The following is a 24774-nucleotide window of genomic DNA, read 5'->3' as shown; positions in this document are numbered from 1 at the left end:
CGACCCACGGCCACCAAAACGATTTCCGCGTTCGGCTTCCAAATTTAACTTGTGCTAATTAACATGGGGAAGTGCAAAGTAAGTGCAAGGTAAGTGCAGGGTAAGTGCAGGGTAAGTGCAAGGTAGCACCTTACATAATTTGTTAATTTTAACACTCCCTCTTTTTTGCTGCTTTTTTACAAGTTAAAAATTTTTTAATTGCAGGAAAAATCGGGAAAAGTATATAAGTAAATTAAAAAAATAGTTTTTATTTCTTGGTGCGTTAACTTGCACCGCCATAAACTTTTAACGTAAAAGTAAAAAATTTTAAGCTTTAAGTTATAAATTTATAAGCTTTAAAAAAACCTTATGTTTAGGAAAAGTAAATGGCTTTATTAAGTTATTAACAAGCATATTTTTAATATTTACATACTTTATTGTAATTGTACTAACGGTAACCTTTTCCTTTACAATATAAAACTTTAGCAACGTATGCTTAATTCGAAAGTGTAAAGTAAAGTTATATGCATTGCCAATAAAGCTTGTGTTATTACCGAAAATAGCTATAAAACCGTTTACAAAGCATTGTAACTTTGTAAATAAATACTTTAACCATTTTACCTTCCGAAAGGTTTTTGCTAAGCCGTCGGTTTTTGCTTTAACAATGCTATAAGCTATAATGCTAGCTTTTTTACACTTTTAATTAATAAAATTTCCGGCTAAAGTAAAAATAAACTTATTAATCGATTTTAAAGTATTTTTATCCTTAACAAAATCGCTATTGCTAAAACTAGCTAATGCTAATAAATTCCTTTGTTGGAACAGCATTGCGGTGCGCGTGCGATCCGGAAAGGGAGGTTGTTACATAAAGCTTTGGGATCCTCCGGATCCCGCACGGGCTAACTTTATTTGCTTTAGGCAAAGCAGGGAACCACCCTTTGGGTAATCGTCCCTGCGCATATAAGGGGCAATCCTATGCCTTTTTTTTGGCAAATAAATTCTTTCTTCGGTGTGCACAATAATAGGATTTTCCCTAAATTATTAAAATCATTGTTTACCTTTACCAGGAAATTTCCGAGCTTTAAAATAGGAGTACCAGATTTTTATCAATATTAATTAATATTGTTCGAAAGGCAATATAAAACGGTTAGGTAAAGGATTTAGCGCTAAATTACCCGTTAAAATTTGTTTTAATCGAAAAGAAAGTTAACGAAAAATTTAGGAGCAAAGGAATACTTTTCCCCCGTTCGACAGCGTATTTGCTAAGCAAGTAAATCCCTTTCTTTTTTGGCCCGCGCTGTTTAGTAATTAGGTTAAAACCAATTAAAAAAAATTTACGAGCTTAGGAAAAGACGTTGTATAATTTCCGAAATGGATTGGATTTTTAATTTTTAAGTTTTTGTAAGCTTTTGAATTAGAAAATTATTCGAAGCGAATTTGCTCGTTTACTTACCAAAGGAACGATTACGAATTTTTTTAATAAAGCTTTAACGATTAAATAAGCATTACTAACAAAATGTTTGTAGCGCAAAAAGCAATTTCTAAAAATAATTCCGATTAAAAAAAGACCTATTTTATAAAAGAAATTACAAAGTTATTTAAGGATTTGGGCTTTTTTTAAAATTTTATAAACATTTGTAACGAAAAGCTTTTTTAATAAGCAAATTATACCTTAAAAAAAGCATTCCAAACCGCTTTTAACGATCGAATTTAAGCTTGGATCCTTAAGTTTATGCTTAAATACCGCTATTATAGCGGTAAATTCTTCCTTTCCGCTTTTTTTAAAGATTTTAACGGTTTAAGCTTAATACGCTTAAAATACTTTAATAAAAAAGCCTTAAAAGTATTTGTTAAATTTTTAATAAATCGAAAAATTACCGTTTCCGGCAAGGCAAATTTAAAGGGTTCGAAAAAATTGGACTTGCTAATAACCGATATAAATAACGCCCAAAACCTGGCATTTAAAAAAGCAGCAAAACCTTTAACGTTAAATTGCCAAAATAAAGGCAAAGCGCCGGAAATTGCATCCTTATTTGCAAAAATTTCGGCACGAGCTAAGGCTTGCAACGAAAAAGCTACCGAAAAGCGGTTAACCAAAAATCTTTAAAGCGAACGAATACGAAAGTTTGGACGCGACAAGCACGAAATTAAAACCCAGTTTTAAAACTGGCTTTACTTTTCGGTACCCCAGTAAAAATAGCCATTTCCAAATTACCGTTTCCTTAATCCCTTTAAGCAATAAACCAAAGGTTAGCTTTTTACCAAAAAAAAGATTTACCGATTAAACGGAGTCCATTTTTATAATTTACCAAATTAAAAGGACCGGCCCCAAATCTTTAAGGAATACTTTATTGCTTAGGATTTAGCAAAAAGCCAAACCCTAATTTTTCGAGCAATTTTTTTAACTTTAATTCCTTAAGGAACTTTTTTAACCCTTGTTTTTTTGCAATACCAGCCGGCACCCCAAACAACAAATTAGTACCGCATGCTTTTATTACTGGAAACGCCCAATGCACCGTTCGATTCGAACTTGCTAAAAGCCTTTTGCAATATGTAAAACAAAGCATACAAGTACTTAAAAAAACAATACGACATTTTAAACGATAAAGTTTTAATTTTCGCAAATATTTGTAAAGCGCTTAGCATTCCCTTTTTGTAGCTATACGCAATTTTTTTTATAGCCTTTACAAGTTAAACCAAGGCTTACTTTATCCAAATTATCGGTAAAGGTTATTTTTTTAAGAAAATTTACTTTAAGCTTTAAAAGCATTTTAATACGGAAATTAATAAGCAATAATATTATACGGATTAAAATTCGATTACATTCCAAACCGTTCGTTTAAAAAGCGAAAACGCAAGCAAAAACAAAATGGAAATGCTTTAAATCCTTTTAAACAAATTTTAAGCCTATTAGCAAGCTTTTGGCTTTGTTTACCAGCAAAACCATTAGCTAATTACAAATACTTTTTGTGCAATTTAAAAAGTGCCCAAGCTTAAAATAGCTTTTTTACGTTTAAAAAAAACGTTTAAAAACTTGGCTTTTTAATTGCGCAATACTTTCCAAATGAAAAAAAATGCAAATGCATACGGCAATTATTTTGTTAAACGCAGATTCGAAAAAAACGTTAAAAACGATTAATAAAATACGAAAAGCGCTGGGAAACCACGCTTTTATAGCTTCCAAAACCGCAATACCAATAAATGCTGGATTTGCAACAAACCTGGTTGCCGCTTTACGCGGTATACGTTAAAAAAACAACGCAATTTAAAAAAACGCTGGAAATAAAATCGCCAAAAGTACGGCGATTAAAAAAAAAAAATTTTAATTTTTTTTTAATACAAAGGAAAAAGTAGCAATAAAAACGATAAAGCGCCCGCAAACGATTTACAAATTTATTTAACGTTAAAATTTAGCAATTAATTAAACGATAAAAAAAAAAAAATTTTCGTTATAATTTTTTATTGCTGTTACCGCAGGATTCCTTGCCAATAAAGCTTTTTGCTACCGCATCCACGCTTACTTTTAATGTTAATTAAATAAAAGCAATAAAAAGCAAATATTAAAGCAATACGTGCTTTTTAGCAAAAATAAATGGTGCGGTATTATGCCCGATATAAAAGCCGCAAAAGTTTTAACCGCTAGCTTTACGCAATTTCGAATATTGCAACGCTATTTGCCAAATTTCCAAATGGTTACTAGCAAAGCTAAACATTAAATTCGCTTTAATTTAAAAAACGCCTTATATAGCTTAAGCAAAATTATTTTGCAAACCCCCGTTGGATCGGTTACTTTTTATATGGTTTTAATGCATACCTTTTTTTTTATATGCTTGGAAGATATGGATAAATTGGGGGTTTATTTCGATAATACGCGCAACGAGCTTGTAACCAAGTAAGGCAAGCGCGTATTAATTACCAAACAATTAAGCCATTTATGGTTTTTTATCGATAAAATTAGCAATACAACGGCAATTGCTTCGTATTTAATTAATTTTTAAAGCGCAAAAGTGCCTTTTTTAACAAAGGCCGAATTAAAACGTTTGCACAAACGATTTGGCTATCCTTTTATTAAGCGCTTTTGGCATATATTTAACCAAGCAAGCTATCGGGCAAATTGCAACGCTTTGTAAATAATTAATTGGGTATGCTATTATTGCTAAATTACGAGCTTTACCCCGCAACGCTTTAAATTTATGCTTAAAAATAACGTCGATTTTAATTACGAAATAATTGTTAACGTTATGCATTTAAACAATAAATAAATGCTTTATGTAATCGATGCAAGTACCGCGTTTAGCGCCGCAACCTTTTTTAAAAAAGGATTAGCTAAAAAAATTTGGGAAGCTTTTAAGCGTTGCTGGCTTAACATTTATTTTAGCCCGTTTAACGTGGTATTTTACAATGCAAAAATTAACTTTGTTGCGAATAAATTCCAAGCGGAAGCAAAGCTTTTTGGAATTATTTATTATTAAGTTTTTATAAAAGCTTATTAATTAATAAGCAAAGTTAAAAGGTATTACGAACCTTTTTATCGTGCTTACGAAATAATTAAAAAGGAATGCTTTAATATCCACCCAAATTTAACGTTTTAAAAAGCAGTTAAAGCGCTAAACGATACCGCCGAACTTAACGGGCTAGTTTTTACGCTATTCGTTTTTGGTGCTATGCCCCGATTAATTAGCAATTTAGCACTTACGGGAATGCAAATTTAACGAACGGTAGCAATTACCAAAGCCATAGCAAAGTTGCGCAAACTTTTTGCTAAATAAAAAGTTAATAACGCTTTAAATACGCGCAACGGTTCGAACATCGAAAGGACGTTGCTTAATTCTTTTGCTTTAAAAAATAAGGTTTTTATATACCGAAAAAAAAAGGGATAGCAAAAACCTTTTAAAGTTTTATTGGTAATAAATAACAAAGTTACTATCGATATGCTAAACGGCCCAATAACGTTCCGCAACATTATTTGCAAACTTTACCATAAATTGGAAAAGCAACAAATAGCAAATTTAAAGGAGCAACCGGAACTATTTGCATATTTAGCTTCGTTTAAGCTACGATTTCGAAAACGATTTTGCAGGATTACCAAGCATTAAAATTACAATTTAAAAAGCAATAACAAAAACGATTTTAAAATCGAAAACTTCCCGCCGCCGCTTTCGCGCCAACGAAAAAAACCGCGCAAAGCATTTTAGCCTTCGATATTTCCGGTTATTGCATAGCACAATAAATGCTTTAAACGCAACGCCGCGCAAAAAATTATTTTATTAGCTTTCGTAAGCGCAAAAAAAATAAAGTCCATGCGTTTAGCGCTTTATTACCGCTAAATTGGCAAAATTATAACCTTTGGCAAACCTTTTAAGCAATTAAACCAAAAAGAAATTGGGAATTTGTTAATTAACAAAGTAATAAAACCGATTAAAAAATAGCAAATCGATAAATTGGCAAAGGTTTTTGGTTTACAAATGGTTAAAAAGGTTAAAAAAATAAATTCGGCATTTTACAAAAAGTTAAAATTTATGGTACAAAGGTATAGCAATTGGAAAAAAGCAACGTTGTTTATTTAATTTCCAATAATTATGCAATGCAATTAATGCTTAATTTTCGCGTTTGCATTAAGCTTTATAACTACAAGCAACCAATTAATAATTCGGGATATTAATTAAACATATACCCAAACCGAAACCGAATTGCAAAGGACCGTTTATTTGCGCTTGTTTAAAAAATTGCAACAACATTACTTATTTAAAACTTTGCTTCGTTTAATTAAATCGCTTTACGGATTGGCCGAAACGGGATTGCATTGGTTCGTTACATACCAAAAGCATTACAAAAAACGTTTGGATTGTTCCATTTCCAATTACGATTTTTGTTTGCTCCTTTTAAAAATCGGCAAAAGCTTTGGAATTATTGGTATGCAAACCAATAATACGTTAAATTTAAGCAATAAAGCCTTTATAAAAAAAAAGGAAATTGCTTTTTTGGAAGCAAATTTTAAAACCAAGCCATGGTTTATTTTAAGCCCGGGAAATAAAAGCTATTTTAACGGTTGCAAAATAACGATCGGCAAAACGATTGTTTGCATGCAATAAAAGGGATAAACAAATTGGTTCGAATTTGTACTTTGCAAAAACGATAATACCTAATAACAATACGTGGTTTAGCGCGTACAAAAAGCGTATATTAATTCCATATGCTAATTAAAAGCCGCATTTAACTGCTTTGTAACCGCGCAAGCCCAAAACCCTTTTAATACGAACGTTACAAAGTTTAACAAACGCATCCAATAGCAAATTGATAACGCGGATAAAGGCTTGAATTACGTGCAAATGGATTTAATATAAGCTAAGCTATACGTATTTATAAACGGGTCCTTTGCTAACAACAAGGATTTAAATTTACAAATTGGCTTTTTGGTTGTTTTTAGCGTTAAATAAAGCATAAAGCAAAAAAATAGCTTTTAAATTATTGGAAATATATTGCATTGGAGCTTCGTTAAGTGCAAAAGGGTAATACGCAATGTTTTTGCAAGTAAAATTTACGGCATAATTAGCGGGTTTAATGCTGGTTACGTTTTAAAAATTACGCTTTTCGCAATTGGCGAAAAGCTAAAATTGCCTTTTTGCAAACTGGTAATTTGCATAAATAATTTGTTGCTTTACCAATGCCTTATTTAATTTGGGACAATAACGGAAAAACGCTTTATAATAAATATTATAGCTTTCCGCAAATTTTATAAAAGGCGGGAAATTAACGAAATTTGGTGGATTGCAAAAGCAAATAACCTTACGAACGTTATAACCAAAAATTAACCAAATAAAGCTTTTAAAAATTTCGTTAGCTTTAACATTATAACGGTAAAAGTTAAAAAATGGGTAAAGCAAAATTAAAAGTAAAAAAAAGCTAAAGGTTATTTTAATTAATTTTTTTTTATTTCCATAACAAGCTATTAACCTTAAAAATGCAACGCGCAAAGTATGGAACCGTGCTTTCCATAATCGATAAAAGCAATAAAATAAAAGCTTAAAAAAACGATACCATTATTTTTTAAATTTTTTTATTTTTCGTCCTTTTTATTCGCCTTTTTTATAAAAGCCGCAGCATTCCATTTACGGAAAGTTACCGATTGCCCCGCTTTATTACGCTCCGCTTGTATTATCGTAAAAAGGTTATCGTTGGCTTTAGCGAACGTACCGTTTTTGCCGGCGTTTTTTTTAGTAAGGAACAAAAGCATTTTGCAAATGGTTTGCCATTTGTTTAGCTTTTGCAAGCAAATAAACCTTATTAAATAAATATTTAAATTATTTAACCCAAAAATAAAAATTTACATTTTTTTTGCAAATATCCTTATTTTAACGCTAAACAAAAAGGAATTTAAAAGCAAAACGCATAATTATAAAAGGATTAAAAAAGATTATTAGTTCGAACCGGCAAATAAGCTTTTAAAAATTGGAATGCTTATATGGATTTGCATGTATAGCTTAAAACGCATAGCCAATACTTTTTTTTATTTAAAATTTGGTTTCGATAGCTATTACCGTTATTCAATTTAAGCATTTTGCTAATTAAAATTAATTTAAAGCATTTTAAGCATAAAATCGATTGGAAATCCCCTTTTTAACCGCGTTTATTAAAATTTGCAAAAAATATCGGGCCTTTATTACCAATAATGGGACGAAAAGGAGTTTTAAAAAAAATTTTGCCTTTTTTTTTTTTTTTTCCGGGAATTAATTAATTAAAACAAGCGTTAAATTGCTAAACGGGCAAATTAATATTTACAATTACATTTAACGAATTTTGTAATTGCGTTAAAATAATTTTTAATTGCTTAAAAAGCTTAAGCTAAGCCGTAACTTGCTCGTTTTAATTATTAAACGAATTAATAAAAATAAATATAGCTAATAAATTTTGTAATTGCATTAAAACGGCTTTTAATTGCTTAAAAAGCTTAAATTAAGCTTTGGTTTGCTTTTAATAATTGGTAAAGGTTGTTTCCATTATATTAACAAAAAAAACAGGCTAAACGTTAGCTTGTTCGTATTGCTTAGTAAAAGCCGTATTGGTTATATCGATAAAAAGCACAAGCTAAGCGTTAGTTTGTTCGTATTGCTTGGTAAAAGCCGTATTAGCTATATTAACAAGAAGCATAAGTTAAATGCTGGCCTGCTTTTACTATTTAGTGGATGCCGTTTTTGCTGCATTATTAAAAAAAATAAATTAAAATTTAATTTGCTTGCATTGCTCGGTAAAAAGTTCGTTTTAAGCTTAAAAAGCTAAGGATTTTGCAAATTCCGTTTTTTCCTTATAATTAACTTTTTGCGCAATAAAATTTTTATTTAAACGAAAAATAAAATCGCTTTACGATTTTATTAAATTAATATAATTTAATTAAAGCCCGAATGCCGTTTGGGTAATAGTACGTTCCGCAAATTTAGCGCAACGGTATTGCGCGAAAGCTAAATAACGCTTAAAACGTACATTATGCGCGCTTTTCGCTTTTTCGAAAGCACGTTTAGCAAGCTTAAAAATTCCCGAATTAATAAAAACCAAATCGTTATATTTAGCTTTTTTTTATATTTGCTAATTAAAAAAAGCTTAATTTTTTTTATCGAAACGACCCGCAAACCAATTTAATCCAGGTTTTGCAAGCGCATTCGTTATATTAATTGGCGTAAAAAAGCTAATGCGCGCAATTCCGGAATCGATTTTATAAAAATTAACGAATTTAAAAAAACCAATAGCCGGATTATAAGCCGAATTAACGTAAGGATTAGCAAACGGAACAATAACCAAATTTTTAAACGGATCCTAAACGAGCGTAATTTTTTCTTTGGAATGATCGGCGGAATTGTTAATTTGGTTTTAAACCGGGTTTGGCTAAAATTAAACTTTTTCGTTGGCTTAATTACTTTAAATGTTAATTTCGCTTTCGTTATTTTTTTATTTAAAACCTTTTTGCTTTTTAAGCTAGCGGCTTTTGCAATTGCCAAAAAGGTTTTTTTTTTCGAAATAATTATTTTGGTTACAAAGCGATTTGGGGAAACGAAAAATATTTAATTAAAAGGTTAAGGGTAAAACGGGCAAGGCAATAAGGTTAAAAAAAAAGGTTTACAAATTTAAATTTATTAAATTGCAATTAAAATAAAAAAAGTGCTTTTTATAAATGCAAGCCCCAAAAACCAACGAAATGCTTATTAATATTATTTTTTATTAAAGCGATTTATTAAATAACCTTTTGCCGCGCCAAAAACGTACATTACCCTTTTTTTTATTATTCTTTAAATTAATAACCCAATGCTTCCTAACGCACCGAAATGCCTTTTTAAAATTTAATTTCCTTTTATTTTTTTGCCATTATTTATTTTTTAAATAAAAATTCGGATTTCCAAATCCAATATGTTTTTTTTTTATTAAATTTATTTTGATAGGGCTTTTTAAAAATTTTAATAATTTTTAAATAAGGCCTTTTTTTCGTTTTAACGGGAAGGTTTACCCGTTGCCCGCGCACAAAAAAAAATAGTGCCGGTATTGAAATAGCATTGCGGTGCGCGTGCGATCCGGAAAGGGAAGTTATTACATAAGGCTTTGGGATCTTTCGGATTTTGCACGGGCCAATTTTATTTGCTTTAAGCAAAGCAAGGAACCACTTTTTGGGTAATTGTTCCTGCGCATATAAGGGGCAATCTTGTGCCCTTTTTTTGGCAGATAGATTTTTTCTTCGGTATGCACAATAATAAGATTTTCCCCAAATTATTGAAATCGTTGTTTACCTTTACCAGGAAATCTCCAAGCTTTAAAACAGGAGTACCAGACTTTTACCAACATCCTTGCTATTTTGGCTTTTACAAGGTTTATTAACATTAACCCTTTTAACTTACCATATTAAATGGTTAAGTTTTGGGTGCTACTTAAATATTTTAATAGGTTTTTTGCGGCGTTAATGTAGGTATTGGTAAGCTTTATTAAATAGCGTAAAATCCATTAAACAGCAAAACCGATATCCGGGCGGGGTAATAGCATTAAGTACATAACGGTCCTTATAATACTTTGTAAAAATTTAACTTTAATTAAGGTTATAAAGGATCCGCTAATATCATTTAGCATACCCGGTTGTAAAAAAATACCAATAGTTCGAAAATTTTGCAAGCCGAAAATAACAAGCATTTTTTCGATATATTGGCTTTGGTAAATGCAAAAAAGCCGTTTAAGCTTATCCCTTTCGATTTAAACGCTTAAAAAGTAACTTGCAAACCTGCGGTTTTTTAACGCATATACTTTATGTAAGCATTATTTAAAAATGCTAATATACTTAATATTAAGCCCGATAATTAAACAATCGTTTACAAAAATAATTATATATATATATATATATATATTTATACTTTATTTTATTTATGGGAAAAACCTTAGTGCTACTGCTAAATGTTGCGTAAGGGAAACCCTTGGGTTTAGCTTAAAAAAGAAAACCCTGCGCTTACGAACCAGTACCGGGTTGGTATTAAACCGCTGGCTCCGTTTACTGTAATCCGTTCGATTGCTAATAAATGCTCCGGCAAAAAAGCGTTTTTGTACCCCCGGCCAAAAAGGGTATAATGGTAAAGTGAAAATGGGAAATTATTATATAAAAAAATTATAAAAAAAATGTGTAGGAAATATGGCTTTAAAAAAGCGCCATTGCTTTAAGGTAATTCCGGCGGTTACCGCTAAATAAGCGAAAGCTTGGCCAATTAAGTAATTGTTGCGTAAGGCCAGCGCTTCGCGCTTTCGGCTTTGCGTCGTGCTTTTAGGTACGGTTCGTATCCGGTATAGCGTAACTTTTTTTATATCGTTATTTTATCCTTTGTAGCTAGGTATCGGCGGCCGTTTTTATCGACGTTTTCGTACGTATTTTTGTTAAGTTAATGCTTAGCCGTTTCCGTTGGGGTAACGGTGCTTTTTGGGCTTGCCGTTTGGGTGTTTGTGGCTTTGTTGGGTTAAGGGTAAGTAATTGTATTTTGGAAGGTAATTGTGCTTTTTTTCGCCGGCGTAATGGCTTTAAAAGGGTTTGGGAAAGTTGCTTTTTTACCGGTGCCTTTTTTTTACTTTGCTTGTTTTTTTTTTTTCCTTTTTCTTTTTTCCTTTTCCACCCTTTTTTACCTTTCCTTTTTTTCCTTTTTTTTTCCTTTAATGCAATGCTTTATCCTTTTTAACCGCTTTTTTTTCCGCATTGCTTCCGGTTATTTTTTATTATTTTAATCCTTTTTTAACGCGCTTCTTTTTTTTAGCGCTTGGTTATGCCTTTATTTGTTTTACTTTCGGCCATTTTTAACTTTACTTTTAATCGGTTGCAATATTAATTAACGGCTTTCTTTAAAAAAAAAGGCAAAGCTAAAGCTAATTTTGCCAAGCGCGGTGGCCGCGGCGGTAGCGGCGTTCGTAATAATGGTTGGGTAAATGGGGGGTTTGCGTCCGGTTTTGTTGCTTCCAATTCTTTCGATTTTATCGTTTTTATCGCTTTTTTTGCCCGTCCCGTTGCCCGTCCTTTTCCTGTAAAAGTATTTAATAATAGCAACGATTTTTTTAGCGTTAGCAACGATAACAACAACGGCAATAACGCGTAAATTAACGCTAATTACATTGTTAATTTTTTTTTGTTTTTTCGCTTTCGCTTTGTTTTTTCCTTTCATTTTAACTTTATCGTATATTTAGCGATATAAATTTATAACCCGCAAAGCAATAAACGTTTTAACGGCTATTTCCGAAAGCATTGTGCTTTTTTTAGCAAATAACGTAAATGCTTTTTTCGTTTTTTTTTGCTTGCGCTCCGGTTAATTATTTAATTTTGCGCGTAAAATTTATATAAATTGCGTTAACCGTTTGGTTAATAATTCGGGTAAAAAGTAAAACGGGAAAATGCGGTTTAGCAAAGTTGCGGTTTGTTATTTTAAAATTGGTTTGTTTTTTTTATAGCTTCGGGTAACTTTTATATTTGTTAATTTATTAATTGCTTTAAATTTAAACGCGTTATTTTATTATTTTTGTACCAATTAAAACGTTTAGTATAAAGCGGTAAGTTGTTTTTTATCCTTTATTTAACCAGGTTGCTAACGTATTTTTCCTTAACCTTACTTTGCTGCAATTAAAAAAGCTCGTGCTGCCGTTAAGCTTTTCGCCAAATATTATAAAACGTTTCCCAAAGCTAAAAACATGCGTTACTTTAAATTAAATAATTGCCGCAAATATTTAGTAAATTGCTTTGGTTTTGTTGGCTTTTTGTAATTTGCCAATTTGCTAACGGTATGGTATAATGCTAAAAAGCTTACAACGCTTTAATTGCTAAGGTTTTTACGTTCCGGCGTGCTAACAAAAATGGATTTAACAAATTCGGGGTACTTGCCGGTACTGGCTTTAACTTTAACCGTTTCCAAATGCTTCCTTTTTTTAGCGCCGGGGTTTTTATAAATGCAAATGCTACCGGTTTGGAATTTGTACGGTTCCTTTCCGGCAATATAATATCGATGCTTTAAGCTTTCGCTTTTTACGCTTTAAAAGCTTTTAACGCTTTATTGCGTGCTAACGAAGCTGCGGAAGTTGCTAATAACTTAAAGGTTAAAAAGTTTGCTTTTAAGCAAGCTTAGCAATTAGTAAATGCCGGTTTTTCCCCGGTAACGGTATTATTTTTGTTGTTTTTTTTGCGCTTTTTAATTTATATAAGCAATTCCATATAGCGGTTATAAAATAAATTAATAATAAAAATAATTTAGCGTTTTTTAATAAAGTGTTAAAAATGTTGCGGGAAAAAATCCGCAAGCGCTAAAATATGTAAAGCAACGGTTTGTTTTCGGGCTTGCTGCTAGGTATTGCTAAGTATAATTAAGCATATATTTATAGCTTTTTTATATTAGGTTGGTAATCCGGGTATTTGCGTTTGGTAATTAGTTTAGCGTTGGGTTATTTATTTAAAGCGGTTCGTTTTTTTTGTGCTTGCGTTTTTAACCGGTTATTTTTCTTTACCATTTTAAAATTGTTAAATTTTATTGGTAAGAGTTTGGTACTCCTATTTTAAAGCTCGGAAATTTCCTGGTAAAGGTAAACAACGATTTTAATGATTTAGGGAAAATCCTATTATTATGCACATCGAGGAAAAATTTTATCTGCCAAAAGAAAGGCACAGGATTGCCTTTTATATGCGCAAGGACGATTACCCAAAAAGTGGTTCTTTGCTTTGCTTAAAGCAAATAAAATTAGCCCGTACGGGATCCGGAAAATCCTAAAGCTTTTTGTAACAATTTTTTTTTCCGGATCGCACGCGTACCGCAATGTTGTTCCAATACCGGCATTATTTTTTTTTGTGCGTGGGCAACGGGTAAACCTTTCCATTAAAAAAAAAGCTTTATTTGGAAATTACCAAAATTTCCAAAAGGCTTTATTAAAATGGATTTAACAAAAGAAAAACATGCTGGATTTGGAAATTCGAATTTTTATTTAAAAAATAAATAATGGCAAAGGAATAAAAGGAAATTAAGCTTTGGAAAGGCATTTCGGTACGTTAGGAAGCATTGGGTTATTAATTTAAAAAATAATAAAAAAAGAGGGTGGTATGCTTTTTAGCGCGGTAAAAGGCTATTTAATAAATTGCTTTAATAAAAAACAATATTAATAAGCATTTTGTTAGCTTTTGGGGTTTGTATTTATAAAAAGCACTTTTTTTATTTTAATTGCAATTTAATAAATTTAAATTTGTAAACCTTTTTTTTAACCTTGTTGCTTTGCCCGTTTTGCTTTTAACCTTTCGATTAAATATTTTTCGCTTTCCCAAATCGCTTTGTAATTAAAATGGTTGCTTTAAAAAGAAAAAACCTTTTTAGCAATTGCAAAAACTGCCGGCTTAAAAAGCAAAAAGGTTTTAAGCAAAAAAATAATAAAGGCGAAATTAACATTTAAAGTGGTTAAACCAACGAAAAAGCTTAGCTTTAGCTAAACCCGGTTTAAAACCAAATTAACGATTTCGCTAATTATTTTAAAAAAAAAATTACGCTTGCTTAGGATTCGTTTAAAGGTTTGGTTATTGTTTTGCTTGCTAATTTTTACGTTAATTCGGCTTACGATTTGGCTATTAGCCCTTTTAAATTTGTCGATCCTTACAAGGTTAATTCCGGAATTGCGCGTATTAACTTTTTTACGCTAATTAATACGACGAATGCGCTTGCAAAACCTGGATTAAATCGGTTTGCGGGTTGTTTTAATAAAAAAAATTAAGCTTTTTTTAATTAACAGGTACAAAAAAAGGCTAAATATAACAATTTGGCTTTTATCGATTTAAGGATTTTTAAGCTTGCTAAACGTACTTTCGAAAAAGCGAAAAGCGCGCATAATGCACGTTTTAAACGTTATTTGGCTTTTGCGCAATACCGTTGCGCTAAATTTACGGAACGTGCTATTATTTAAACGGCATTCGGGTTTTAACTAAATTATACCGATTTAATAAAACCGCAAAGCCGTTTTATTTTTCGTTTAAATAAAAATTTTATTGCGCAAAAAGTTAATTATAAGGAAAAAACGGAATTTGCAGGATTTTTAGCTTTTTAAGCTTAAAACGGACCTTTTACCGAATAACGCAAATAAGCCAAATTTTAGCTTGTTTTTTTTAATAATGCAATAAAAACGGCATTTACCGAATAGTACGAGCAAGCTAGCGCTTAGCTTGTGCTTTTTATCGATATAATTAATACGGTTTCCACCGAATAGCACGAGCAAACCAACGCTTAGCTTGTGCTTTTTATTAATGTAATTAATACGGCTTTTACCAAGCAATACAAATAAGCTAACGTTTAGCCCGTTCTTTTTGTTAATACAATAAAAACAATTTCCATCGATTATTAAAAGCAAACCAAAGCTTAATTTAAACTTTTTAAGCAATTAAACCCCGTTTTAATGCAATTATAAAATCCATTGGCTGTATTTGCTTTTATTAATTCGTTTAATAACCAAAACAAATAAATTACGGCTTAGCTTAAGCTTTTTAAGCAATTAAAAGCTGCTTTAGCGCAATTACAAAATTCGTTGGATGTAATTGTAAATGTTAATTTGCCCGCTTAACAATTTAACGCTCGTTTTAATTAATTAATTTCCGGAAAAAAAGGAAAAAAAAAAGGCAAAATTTCCTTTAAAATTCCTTTTCGTTCCATTATTAATAGTAAAAGCCCGATGTTTTTTGCAAGCTTTGGTAAGCGCGGTTAAAAAGGGAATTTCCAATTAATTCCATGCTTAAAATGTTTTAAATTAATTTTAGCTAGCAAAATGCTTAAGCTAAATAACGGTAGTAATTGTTAAAACCAAATTCCGAATAAAAAAAGGTATTGGTTATACGCTTCGGGCTATACATGCAAGCCCATATAAGCATTTCGATTTTTAAAAGCTTATTTGCCGGTTCGAACTAACAATTTTTTTTAATCCCTTTATAATTATGCGTTTTGCTTTTAAATTTTTTTTTATTTAGCGTTAAAATAAGGATGTTTGCAAAAAAAGTATAAATTTTTATTTTTGGGTTAAATAATTTGGATATTTATTTAATAAGGTTTATTTATTTGCAAAAATTGGATAAATAGCGAACTATTTGCAAAATGCTTTTGCTTTTTGCTAAAAAAAACGCCGGCAAAAACGGTACGTTCGCTAAAGCTAACGATAACCTTTTTACGATAATACGAACGGAGCGTAATAAAGCGGGCCAATTGGTAGCTTTCCGTATGTGGAATGCTGCGGCCTTTATGGGAAAAGCGGATAAAAAAAACGAAAAATAAAGGAAATTTAAAAAAATAATGGTATCGTTTTTTTAAGCTTTTGTTTTATTGCTTTTATCGATTATAAAAAGTACGGTTCCATGCTTTGCGCGCTACGTTTTCGGGGTTAATAGCTCGTTATGGAAATGGAAAAAAAAATCGATTGGAATAACCTTTAGCTTTTTTTTACTTTTAATTTTGCTTTACTTATTTTTTAACTTTTACCGTTGTAATGTTGGAGCTAACGAAATTTTTAAAAGCTTTATTTAGCTAATTTTTGGTTATAACGTTTGCAAAATTATTTGCTTTTGCAATTTACCGGATTTCGTTAATTTCCCGCTTTTCGTAAAATTTGCAAAAAGCCATAATATTTATTATAAAGCGTTTTTTCGTTGTTATTCCAAGCTAAACGAAGCATTAATAAAGCAATAAGCTATTTGTGCAAATTACCAGTTTGTAAAAGGGCAATTTTAGCCTTTCGCGAATTGCGGAAAGCGTAATTTTTAAAACGTAACCAGCATTAAATTTGCTAACCATGCCGTAAATTTCGCTTGCAAAAATATTGCGTATTACCCTTTTGCATTTAACAAAGCTCCAATGCAATATATTTTTAATAATTTGGAAATTGTTTTTTTGCTTTATGCTTTATTTAACGCCAAAAATAACCAAAAAGCTAATTTGTAAATTTAAATCCTTGTTGTTAGCAAAGGACCCGTTTACGAATACGTACAGCTTGGCTTGTGTTAAATCCATTTGCACGTAGTTTAAGCTTTTATCCGCATTGTTAATTTGCTATTAAATGCGTTTGTTAAACTTTGTAACGTTCGTATTAAAGGGGTTTTAAGCTTGCGCGGTTACAAAGCAGTTAAATGCGGCTTCCGGCTAGCATATAAAGCTAATATACGCCTTTTGTACGCGTTAAACTACGTATTATTGCTAAATGTTATCGCTTTTATAAAGCACAAGCTCGAACCAATTTGCTCGTTTTTTTTGCTGCATGTAAATAATTGTTTTGCCAATCGTTATTTTGCAACCGTTAAAATGGCCTTTATTTCCCGAGCTTAAAATAAACCGTAATTTGGCTTTAAAATTTGCTTCCAAAAAAGCAATTTCTTTTTTTTCCATAAAAACTTTGCTATTTAAATTTAACGTATCGTTGGTTTGCATACCAACAATTCCAAAGCTTTTGCCGATTTTTAAAAAAAACAAATAAAAATTGTAATTGGAAATGGAACAATTTAAACGTTTTTTGTAATGCTTTTGGTATGTAATAAATTAATGCAATCCCGTTTCGGCCAATTCGTAAAGCGATTTAATTAAATAAAATAAGGTTTTAAATGGGTAATGTTGTTGCAATTTTTTAAGCAAGCGCAAATAAACGGTTTTTTATAATTCGGTTTTGGCTTAAATATATGCTTGGTTAATAAAAAAAAGATTTGTTTTAAAAAAAAACGTTTTTTATTTGCGCGCAACAACAATAACGACATACAAAAAAATTAAAGCCATTACGAAAACCGGAAACGCTAATTTGCTTAAAAGCTAAGCGAATTCGATAATACTTCGAAGCGCCGTTGCGGCGTTAATGGAAAAGGCCATTGGCTTTAACCAATCGAAATACGCAATACGTAACGGGAATTACCCAAACCAGCAACAATTACGACAAAAACCAATTGCAAGCCCAAAAAAACCCAATTAATTATTGCAACAATGCAATTTGCAAAAAAGTATTTCCAATCGCTTAATAAAAAAAAAGAAAAATTACGGCCGTTAAAATTATTGCAAAATTCGTTTAATACGTTAAAGCAATTAACCAAGCAATTGCAATTTTAACAACCTTAGCAATTAACTCCAACGCAATTTAAATAATTTTTTAATTTTTTAAACGAATTAAAACCATATTAAAAAAAAAGAATTAAGCGCAATAAGCAACGGCCGCAAACGGAGGAAATGGGAAACAAATTTAGGCCCAAGTAACCGCAAAAACGCAAACCGTTTCCAAAGCACCCCAAGCAATAAAAGCCAAAAAAGCAATAGCATCCATAATTAACAATAAAATTTTTATTATTACCGAAAGTAAAAAAATTAAAAAAATAAAACCCGAAAAAATTAAACGGATTTGCAATAAAAAATTGAGTAAAAGCTGGGTTAAAACGGTTTATTAGCACCCGTTAAAAAACGTTCGTTTGCATTTCCAAAATGTTAATACCCGTTAACAAACGGAAAAAAAATGCCGGCCCGGGCCGGAAACGAACGATATAAGCAAAAGCATAAAAAAGGTTGCAAATAATTACGGCAACCCCGCCGCAACGAACCGGTTACGAACGTGGTACGCGCTTTTTGCGGTTTAGGATACAACCGAACAAACGAACGGTTTAAAAATTACTAAACCAATAATAGCTTTAGTAATAACGGGCTTACCAACCAATAAATTTTAATTTTTTTTTAACGATAAAAGCAAAGCGAAACATTAATTAAAGCTAATAAAGGCATTTAACGCCGAAAACCCGCATGGAAATATCGAACGGGTTACCGTTTCGTTATAAATAAAAAAAAGTAACAAAAAAAAGGTAACGGCGTTGCTTTAAATTGCAAATTTAAAAAGCGCAATAAATTTGCAAAAAAATTATTTTTAATGGAATGGGTTGGCATATTAATGCTAACTTTTTAACTTTAAATTAATTACGGCGCAATATTACCGCTATTTAAATTAAAGATATAAAAGCATGCAATGCAAGCAAATTACGGCGTGTACGTGGTATAAATTAAAAGAATATAACGATAAACGGTGTAAAAAAAAAAAAAAGCAATAAAAAAATCGCCGAAAAATATGTTCGGGGCATTTTATATTCCGTGCAACAAAGCTGGATACCTATTTTATTTTTTATATTGCCCGGTACGAAAGCAAACCCAACAATGCAAAAAAAAATTTGGCTTACGAAGTTTACCCATTACGAAATTCCAATAATTTCCATTTCAAAATCGTTACGAACCGGATCGTTGCCGGAAGCAAAACGGGCAAAATCCCCCCTTTTACCCCGGGAAAAAGCAGCCCTTACACAAAAGCAAAAAAAAACCAATTAAGCAAAAAAGAGCAACAGCCCTTTTGCAATAACCTTTTTTTAAATATTAACAATAACCCGAAATACAATCCCGCTAACCAAAAAAACCTTTACACGTAACAAAATTAACGCAAAGTTAAAATTACCTTTCCTTTAACCAACCTTACTTACAAAACGGAAAAAAAATTTCCTAAAATCGGCCGAACGATTTATAAAAAAGCTTAGGAAATTCCATACGGCAAAACGAAAAAACGCAATTATTACGTTATTTGTAAAAAACCAAAGCTTACGCATTTTAAAGCCTTTTCCCCCCCGCACCCCCCCCGCGAACCCCTTAACAAAACCCATTTCCCCAGCGATACCCGCGTCCCCTTTACCGCTATAAGAAATAATAAAAAAGGCCAGCCAAAAAAGCTTTACCCTTTTCCAATCATCCAATAATATACAATCCTTTAGCATTTAATTATACAAAAAAAAACGTTAACGTTACCGCCCCTTTTAAAAGCAAAAAAGGACCTTTTTAACGAAAAAACCAATGCTTAAGGTTTTTTAATAAAACGTAACGAAAAAACCGGAAATATTTAACGCATTATTAGCAAAAAAAAACAGCTTTAACGTATTAGCAATACAAAAGTTACTAAAAAATTCGAAAAGGAACGCTAAATCCCCGTTGTGGGCCGGAAAAAAGCTAATCCAATATATATACAATTTTACCCCGCAGCAACCATACGGCAATTTACCGGAATTCCTTTAAAACCGCTAAAAAAAAACAACGCGCTTTCCCCTTCCTTACCACCATAATTTGCTTTCCCCTTTTTCCCTATTACCAAAGCAATTATTTATATTAAATTAACGTTACGTATTTTAAATTACGAAGCAAAACCGGATTAGTGCAAAGTTACAATCGGCACCCAAAACGAAAATATAACGATTTGGTTGGTTTACTCCCCGTTTTCGGGAAATACAACCATTACAAATTGGATAACATTTATTAACAAATTCGCCGGAAAAAAACCGAAAAGCAATAATTTAATAGTAAAAAATTTTAACCTTTATTATAAAGCATAAATGTTAAAGCGCCCAAAAAACGCACCAATGCACGCGAAAGCTTCCAAATTAATTGGTTTAACGGAGCTATAATGCATGCAATTAATAATTTGCCGAAACGCAATAACGAAATCCGCTTTTTATTGCAAAAATACCATTATCGATTTAATTTGGGCTACCGGAAAGTTAAGGATTTAATAACCGTTAAAATAACGTTAAAGTAACAACGACCATACGGAAATGGTAATTACAATTTTGGAAACCATTTCGAACTTTTACGCACTAGCTTTAAAAGGCTGGAATTGGAAAAAAATCGATAAAAAATTTGCTAAATCCCTAACGAACAATAAAATTCCCCTTTTGCTACGACCATTTATTAACCTTTAAGCAATTAATAAAAAAATAAACGATATTATAAAAGCAATATTGGAAATTCGCAATTTAACCGTACCAAAGCTAAAAGGAAAAGTTAAAAGTTATAATTAATAAACGAAATTTTTTTTTTAGCTACTTTGCGATAAATACCGGGCCGAATTAACGTAAAAAGCAAACCGTTTGGGAATTAATTACGCAATAATAAAAAAAGTTATTAAAAAAAAAAAACGTTATTAAAATAGCAAAAAGGTATACGTAGCGTACCGCAATGCACGAAGCAAGCATTATACAAAACGTTAAAAGCATATAAACCATTGCTAAATGGGCAAAATATAAAAGCTACCAACCTTTTCCCCCCCCGTTATTCCCGTTGTTAAAATTACCAAGCGAAAAGGTAACGGCAATAAAAAAAGCGAAAAAAGCAATTTTAAAAAAGAAATTTTTTCCCATATTAACGGCAAATACCATTAATATCCCCAAATACCCCGAACCACTTTTTTAACCTTTATTTATCCGCAAAGAAATTATTGCAAAAAACGTAAAAAAAACCTTTCGAAATATAAAATATTAAAAAGCTTTAAGCTTAATAAAAATTTTTACCGGAAAATTGTTAGTAATGGAATCGGCACTTTTCGAAATATTAACGGAAATGTTTACGGCATGCGTAAACCGCGGTTACTTTCCGGAAAGGTTTTGGAAATTCCGCATTATTATTTTTTAAAAATTCGATAAAAATTCGAACATTTTAAACGCGTAAAAGCTAATTGCTTTTTTGGAAACGATAAAAAAAGCGTTGGAAAAGATTTTAGCGTTTCGTATTAAAAATACCGCAAAAAGCTATTAATTATTTCCCGATAAATAAATGGGCAATTAATAATGTAAATTTACGGAAACGGCCATGCGCTTACTTACAAAAGTGGTAAATACGGTTTAAAACGCGAAAGCGATAATTGGTTTTTTATTATTCGATATAAACGGCGCTTTTAATACCGTATTGCATGTACGCTTTTTTAACAAAATAAAAAAATACCAATTTTTACAATAAATTTTGGATTTTTTTAAAAGCTTTTTAAGCAATCGGGAAATAATACTTTTTTTTAACGGCAAAAATACGGCGAAAAATAAAGTTCCATGCGGAATTCCGCAAAAATTTTTAATATTACCCATCCTTTTTATTATTTACACGGCAAATTTGTACAAAAAGTTACGGGAAGTAAAAAGGGTTGCGGCTACGGAATTTGCAAATAATATTAATTTAATTAGCTTTAACCGCAACGCAACGAACGCAACCAATAAATTTAAAACCGCTTACAACGTATGCTTAAAATAAATAAAAAGATTTGGAATAAAATTTAACCCGGCCAAATACTAACTGGTTTGGTTAATAAAAAAAAAGAAACCCGCGCTAACGTTACCTTTCCGTTTCGGAAAGGTTACGGTAAAACCAAAAACGATAAAAAAAGCAATGCAAATATTAAGCTTTTAAATTAATTTTAAACTAAATTAAACTTAATATATCCAAAAAATGCGCGAAAAAATAGCGATTTAAATGCTATTTATTACGCGTTTAGCAATAATAACGTAAGGATTTACGTTTACCAAAACCAAATACTTGTATTTAACCGTAATTAAAATAGCATTAAGTTACGCGGCCCCGGTTTATTATAAATTCGACGCTACCCCGTTGCGGCCCAAAAAAATGGCCAAAGCGTAAGTAAAAACGCAAAACAATTGCTTAAAAACAGTAACGGGGGCTTACAAAGGAATTTTATGGAAATTGCTAAAATTAAAAACGCATGTAACCCCAATTTAAATATAATTAAATAATTGCGTTGCTTACTTTAAAAAAAAGTTAAAAAAAAGCGGTTTAACAAAAAAAATTACCAATATTTGCAAAAAGGTGCAACGGAAATTAAAAAATAAGAAGCGAAAGTTTACGGTTACAATTACGCGGTTATTCCGTTAACGGGAAAAAGCGTTAAATTAAATTGGAAAATCGAACCCGGAAATAACGGTATTGGAAAAATGGAAGGAAAAATAGCACAATTACGTTACGGTAATTAAAAAAAGCGTTAAAACCAATAAAAAGCAGCCCAACGAAAAAATTTTAAATTTTTACCGCAATTTTTATAAAATTTAAAGCTCGTTATTGGTTTAGCTAAAAACGGAAAAACTAAAGCTTTAGGGTTATTTAGCTTTCCGGAAAGTTCCCGGCGTGGCCGCAACGTATTAATACGGTTAAAACCCGGAAACGGTAATATACGTACTATTACATTGCCCAAACTTGCAAAAACAAAAAAAAAAAATTTTCCAAGCAATAAAAAAGGCGGCAAAATTTTTGCTAAATTAGCCAAACGAAGCAATAATTATTATAAAATGGTTTATAAAAATAAAACGGCTTTTTAATTACGCTTTATTAAGCGATATTATCGATACGTAAGCGGAAAAAGCGAAAAAAAAAGGAAAAAATAAAAAAACGTTAAACGTTGCGACGAAACGGCAAATTCGGAAAAAAAATAAAGGGTTTAACCGCCCCGGCTTTAAAAAACCAAACCCATATTAAACTTTATCGAAAAAACCTTCCAACGATTTTATTAATTACTAACAATACTATATATTAACAAGCAAAATAACGCAACCTTTTATTTTAACGCTAAAAAGCGGAAATTTATTTACGCCCGTAAAAGCGGGTCGCCGCAAACTATTTTTAAAATTCCAAATATAAAAAATTCGAACCGTTGGGTATATAACGTTTAAACGGCCATATTATTGCCCTTATCCTTAAAACCGAAATCGAATTTGTTAAAATTGCGGAAAAGCGCTTAAAAAGGGGGAAGGAATGCAATAACGGTTGCTTTTTTAATTGCTACCCCGAACGCCGCCAACACCCCTTTTACCGCCTCCGTTGCCGCCGCAACAACCCTAGCTGGACCCGCAACCTTACCCTAACCAAATTTATTAATAAATTAAAAACCAACCGCATCGTCCTTTTTTTTAAACTTAGCTACGGAACCATTAATTACCGAAAAAAAGTTATTCGTTACTTTATTATTTTTACCGTTACTATTACCGTTACCAATTTGCAAAAAATCGACGGGGGTAACCCTTTCGAAATATTTGTTATAGCAATTAAAAAATTTAATAGCGTTGTTATAAAATTAAGCGTAAATATTTTAATAAAATTAAACGTTCCGCGTATAAGCTTTAACGCAATCCATTAACGTAAAATCGCTAAACCCGTTACGCTTAGCTTGGAAATAATTAAAAGCGATATTAAATACGAAAAACATTTTAATAAAAATGTCGGCAATAATAATATTGCAACGAGCTTTAATTCCAAAATTTCCCGCAAAATAGCGGGAAAGCTTTACCGGGGCCGGGGTATTGTTTGGAAAATACGCTTTGCAAGCAATTTTAAATTTAACGTAAATGCGGCGTTCGTATTAAAAAAGCCAAGCTTTCCAATTTTATTTAAAATATTAGCAACGCACCAAAAACGTAAAAAATATAATAAAGCAAAAAAAAATTTATAATTTTTATTTTGCCCGTAAAGTTAAACGCTTAAGCGTAATGCTTTTTGCGGTTTGTAAAGCTATTATCGGCAATAAAAGCAAAATTTACGGATTTAAGCTTTTTTGTAGCGTTAAATATACGTTAGCCCAATTTTAAAACGCTTTTTCCCAGCGCAAAAGTGCATTATCCGTTTTTGCCAGCTTTTTTTTTTAAATAGCAATATATACATTTTTTCGATTTAAAATTTAAACCGAAGCAATTTATTAATAAAATATTCGAAAAAACAAAATTAAAAAAAACAACGAAAAGGATTTACTAAAATTTTGCATGCAAGTTTTATTAAAGTTAATTTTGCGGGCCATTATGCGCATGCACGTAATGCAATTGGTTAAATTGCTAAAAACATTGGAATGGGTTAACGGGAAATTATAAAAATGTAAAAAAAACTATATATAAACAACGGGCTTTGCGCTTTTTAAAATCGCTCGTTACTTTAAAAAGAAATAAAGCAAGCCTTTTCGTATTACCTTTTTTTTTGGGCGTTATAATGCAATTGCAAACCGCAGGGAACCGAAGCAAAGTATTAGCAAAACGTTAAAAATGTACGGTTTTATAATTAAACGTTAAATAAATTGCAAAATAACGAAAGCTAAAAAAGGAAAATTTACAACGGTTGTTGCTATTGCTATTTTGCAATTGCTAATAATGTTTTTTTGGTAAAATTGCGTAAAAAATTGGGAAAAAAAAAAGCGAAGGAAGCCGCAATATATTAACCCATTTGCTAAAATTAACAAAAAAGAAAAGAGCAACGGGAAAACTTTAAATTGGTACGGAAACGTGCATTTAATAACGCAATTTAAATGTAACGAACGAACCAATTTCCAACCAAACCACGATATTTCGCTTCGAATAATAACAATTTTTTTTTTTACCAAACGTTTGGAAATGCGGAAAATACTTTACAAATAATTATTTACAAAAACGACGCGAAATAAAAAATACCTCGAAAGGAAAAAGTTTTTACCCGGCTTTACACCAAATAG

The 24774-nt window shown here is 31.3% G+C and overlaps 6 protein-coding genes across 6 annotated transcripts; all 6 read right to left on the bottom strand.

The window, feature by feature from the left end:
- Positions 1-1150: 1150 nt before the first annotated feature.
- On the bottom strand, positions 1151-2183 carry GGTG_11558 (hypothetical protein; the record flags this gene model as incomplete). The annotated part of the gene is made up of 5 exons (XM_009229449.1): positions 1151-1276; positions 1433-1548; positions 1672-1747; positions 1858-2054; positions 2156-2183. The coding sequence occupies 5 exons, from the start codon at positions 2181-2183 to the stop codon at positions 1151-1153; spliced, it is 543 nt and encodes a 180-aa protein (XP_009227713.1).
- A 3703-nt stretch (positions 2184-5886) lies between these two features.
- Positions 5887-7213, bottom strand: GGTG_11557 (hypothetical protein; the record flags this gene model as incomplete). The annotated part of the gene is made up of 4 exons (XM_009229448.1): positions 5887-5932; positions 6382-6543; positions 6610-6925; positions 7174-7213. 4 exons carry the CDS (start codon positions 7211-7213, stop codon positions 5887-5889), a joined length of 564 nt encoding a protein of 187 aa, XP_009227712.1.
- A 4826-nt stretch (positions 7214-12039) lies between these two features.
- GGTG_11556 (hypothetical protein) lies at positions 12040-12975 on the bottom strand (the record flags this gene model as incomplete). The annotated part of the gene is made up of 4 exons (XM_009229447.1): positions 12040-12157; positions 12282-12455; positions 12629-12771; positions 12973-12975. 4 exons carry the CDS (start codon positions 12973-12975, stop codon positions 12040-12042), a joined length of 438 nt encoding a protein of 145 aa, XP_009227711.1.
- A 610-nt stretch (positions 12976-13585) lies between these two features.
- GGTG_11555 (hypothetical protein) lies at positions 13586-17243 on the bottom strand (the record flags this gene model as incomplete). The annotated part of the gene is made up of 11 exons (XM_009229446.1): positions 13586-13633; positions 13954-14038; positions 14104-14173; positions 14307-14395; positions 14561-14865; positions 15400-15434; positions 15957-15978; positions 16188-16311; positions 16468-16529; positions 16701-16920; positions 17227-17243. 11 exons carry the CDS (start codon positions 17241-17243, stop codon positions 13586-13588), a joined length of 1077 nt encoding a protein of 358 aa, XP_009227710.1.
- Positions 17244-19841: 2598 nt separating this feature from the next.
- On the bottom strand, positions 19842-20533 carry GGTG_11554 (hypothetical protein; the record flags this gene model as incomplete). Its single annotated transcript, XM_009229445.1, has 4 exons — positions 19842-19930; positions 20127-20224; positions 20295-20299; positions 20396-20533. 4 exons carry the CDS (start codon positions 20531-20533, stop codon positions 19842-19844), a joined length of 330 nt encoding a protein of 109 aa, XP_009227709.1.
- A 1252-nt stretch (positions 20534-21785) lies between these two features.
- On the bottom strand, positions 21786-23508 carry GGTG_11553 (hypothetical protein; the record flags this gene model as incomplete). Its single annotated transcript, XM_009229444.1, has 6 exons — positions 21786-21829; positions 21978-22057; positions 22798-22828; positions 22955-23039; positions 23197-23323; positions 23456-23508. 6 exons carry the CDS (start codon positions 23506-23508, stop codon positions 21786-21788), a joined length of 420 nt encoding a protein of 139 aa, XP_009227708.1.
- Positions 23509-24774: the final 1266 nt, after the last annotated feature.

Source organism: Gaeumannomyces tritici, assembly GCF_000145635.1.
Source record: "Gaeumannomyces tritici R3-111a-1 unplaced genomic scaffold supercont2.7, whole genome shotgun sequence".
In the NCBI taxonomy this organism is placed as follows: Eukaryota; Fungi; Ascomycota; class Sordariomycetes; order Magnaporthales; family Magnaporthaceae; genus Gaeumannomyces; species Gaeumannomyces tritici.
The sequence above is the reverse complement of the archived record's forward strand: the minus strand, read 5'-3'. Positions and strand labels throughout refer to the sequence as shown.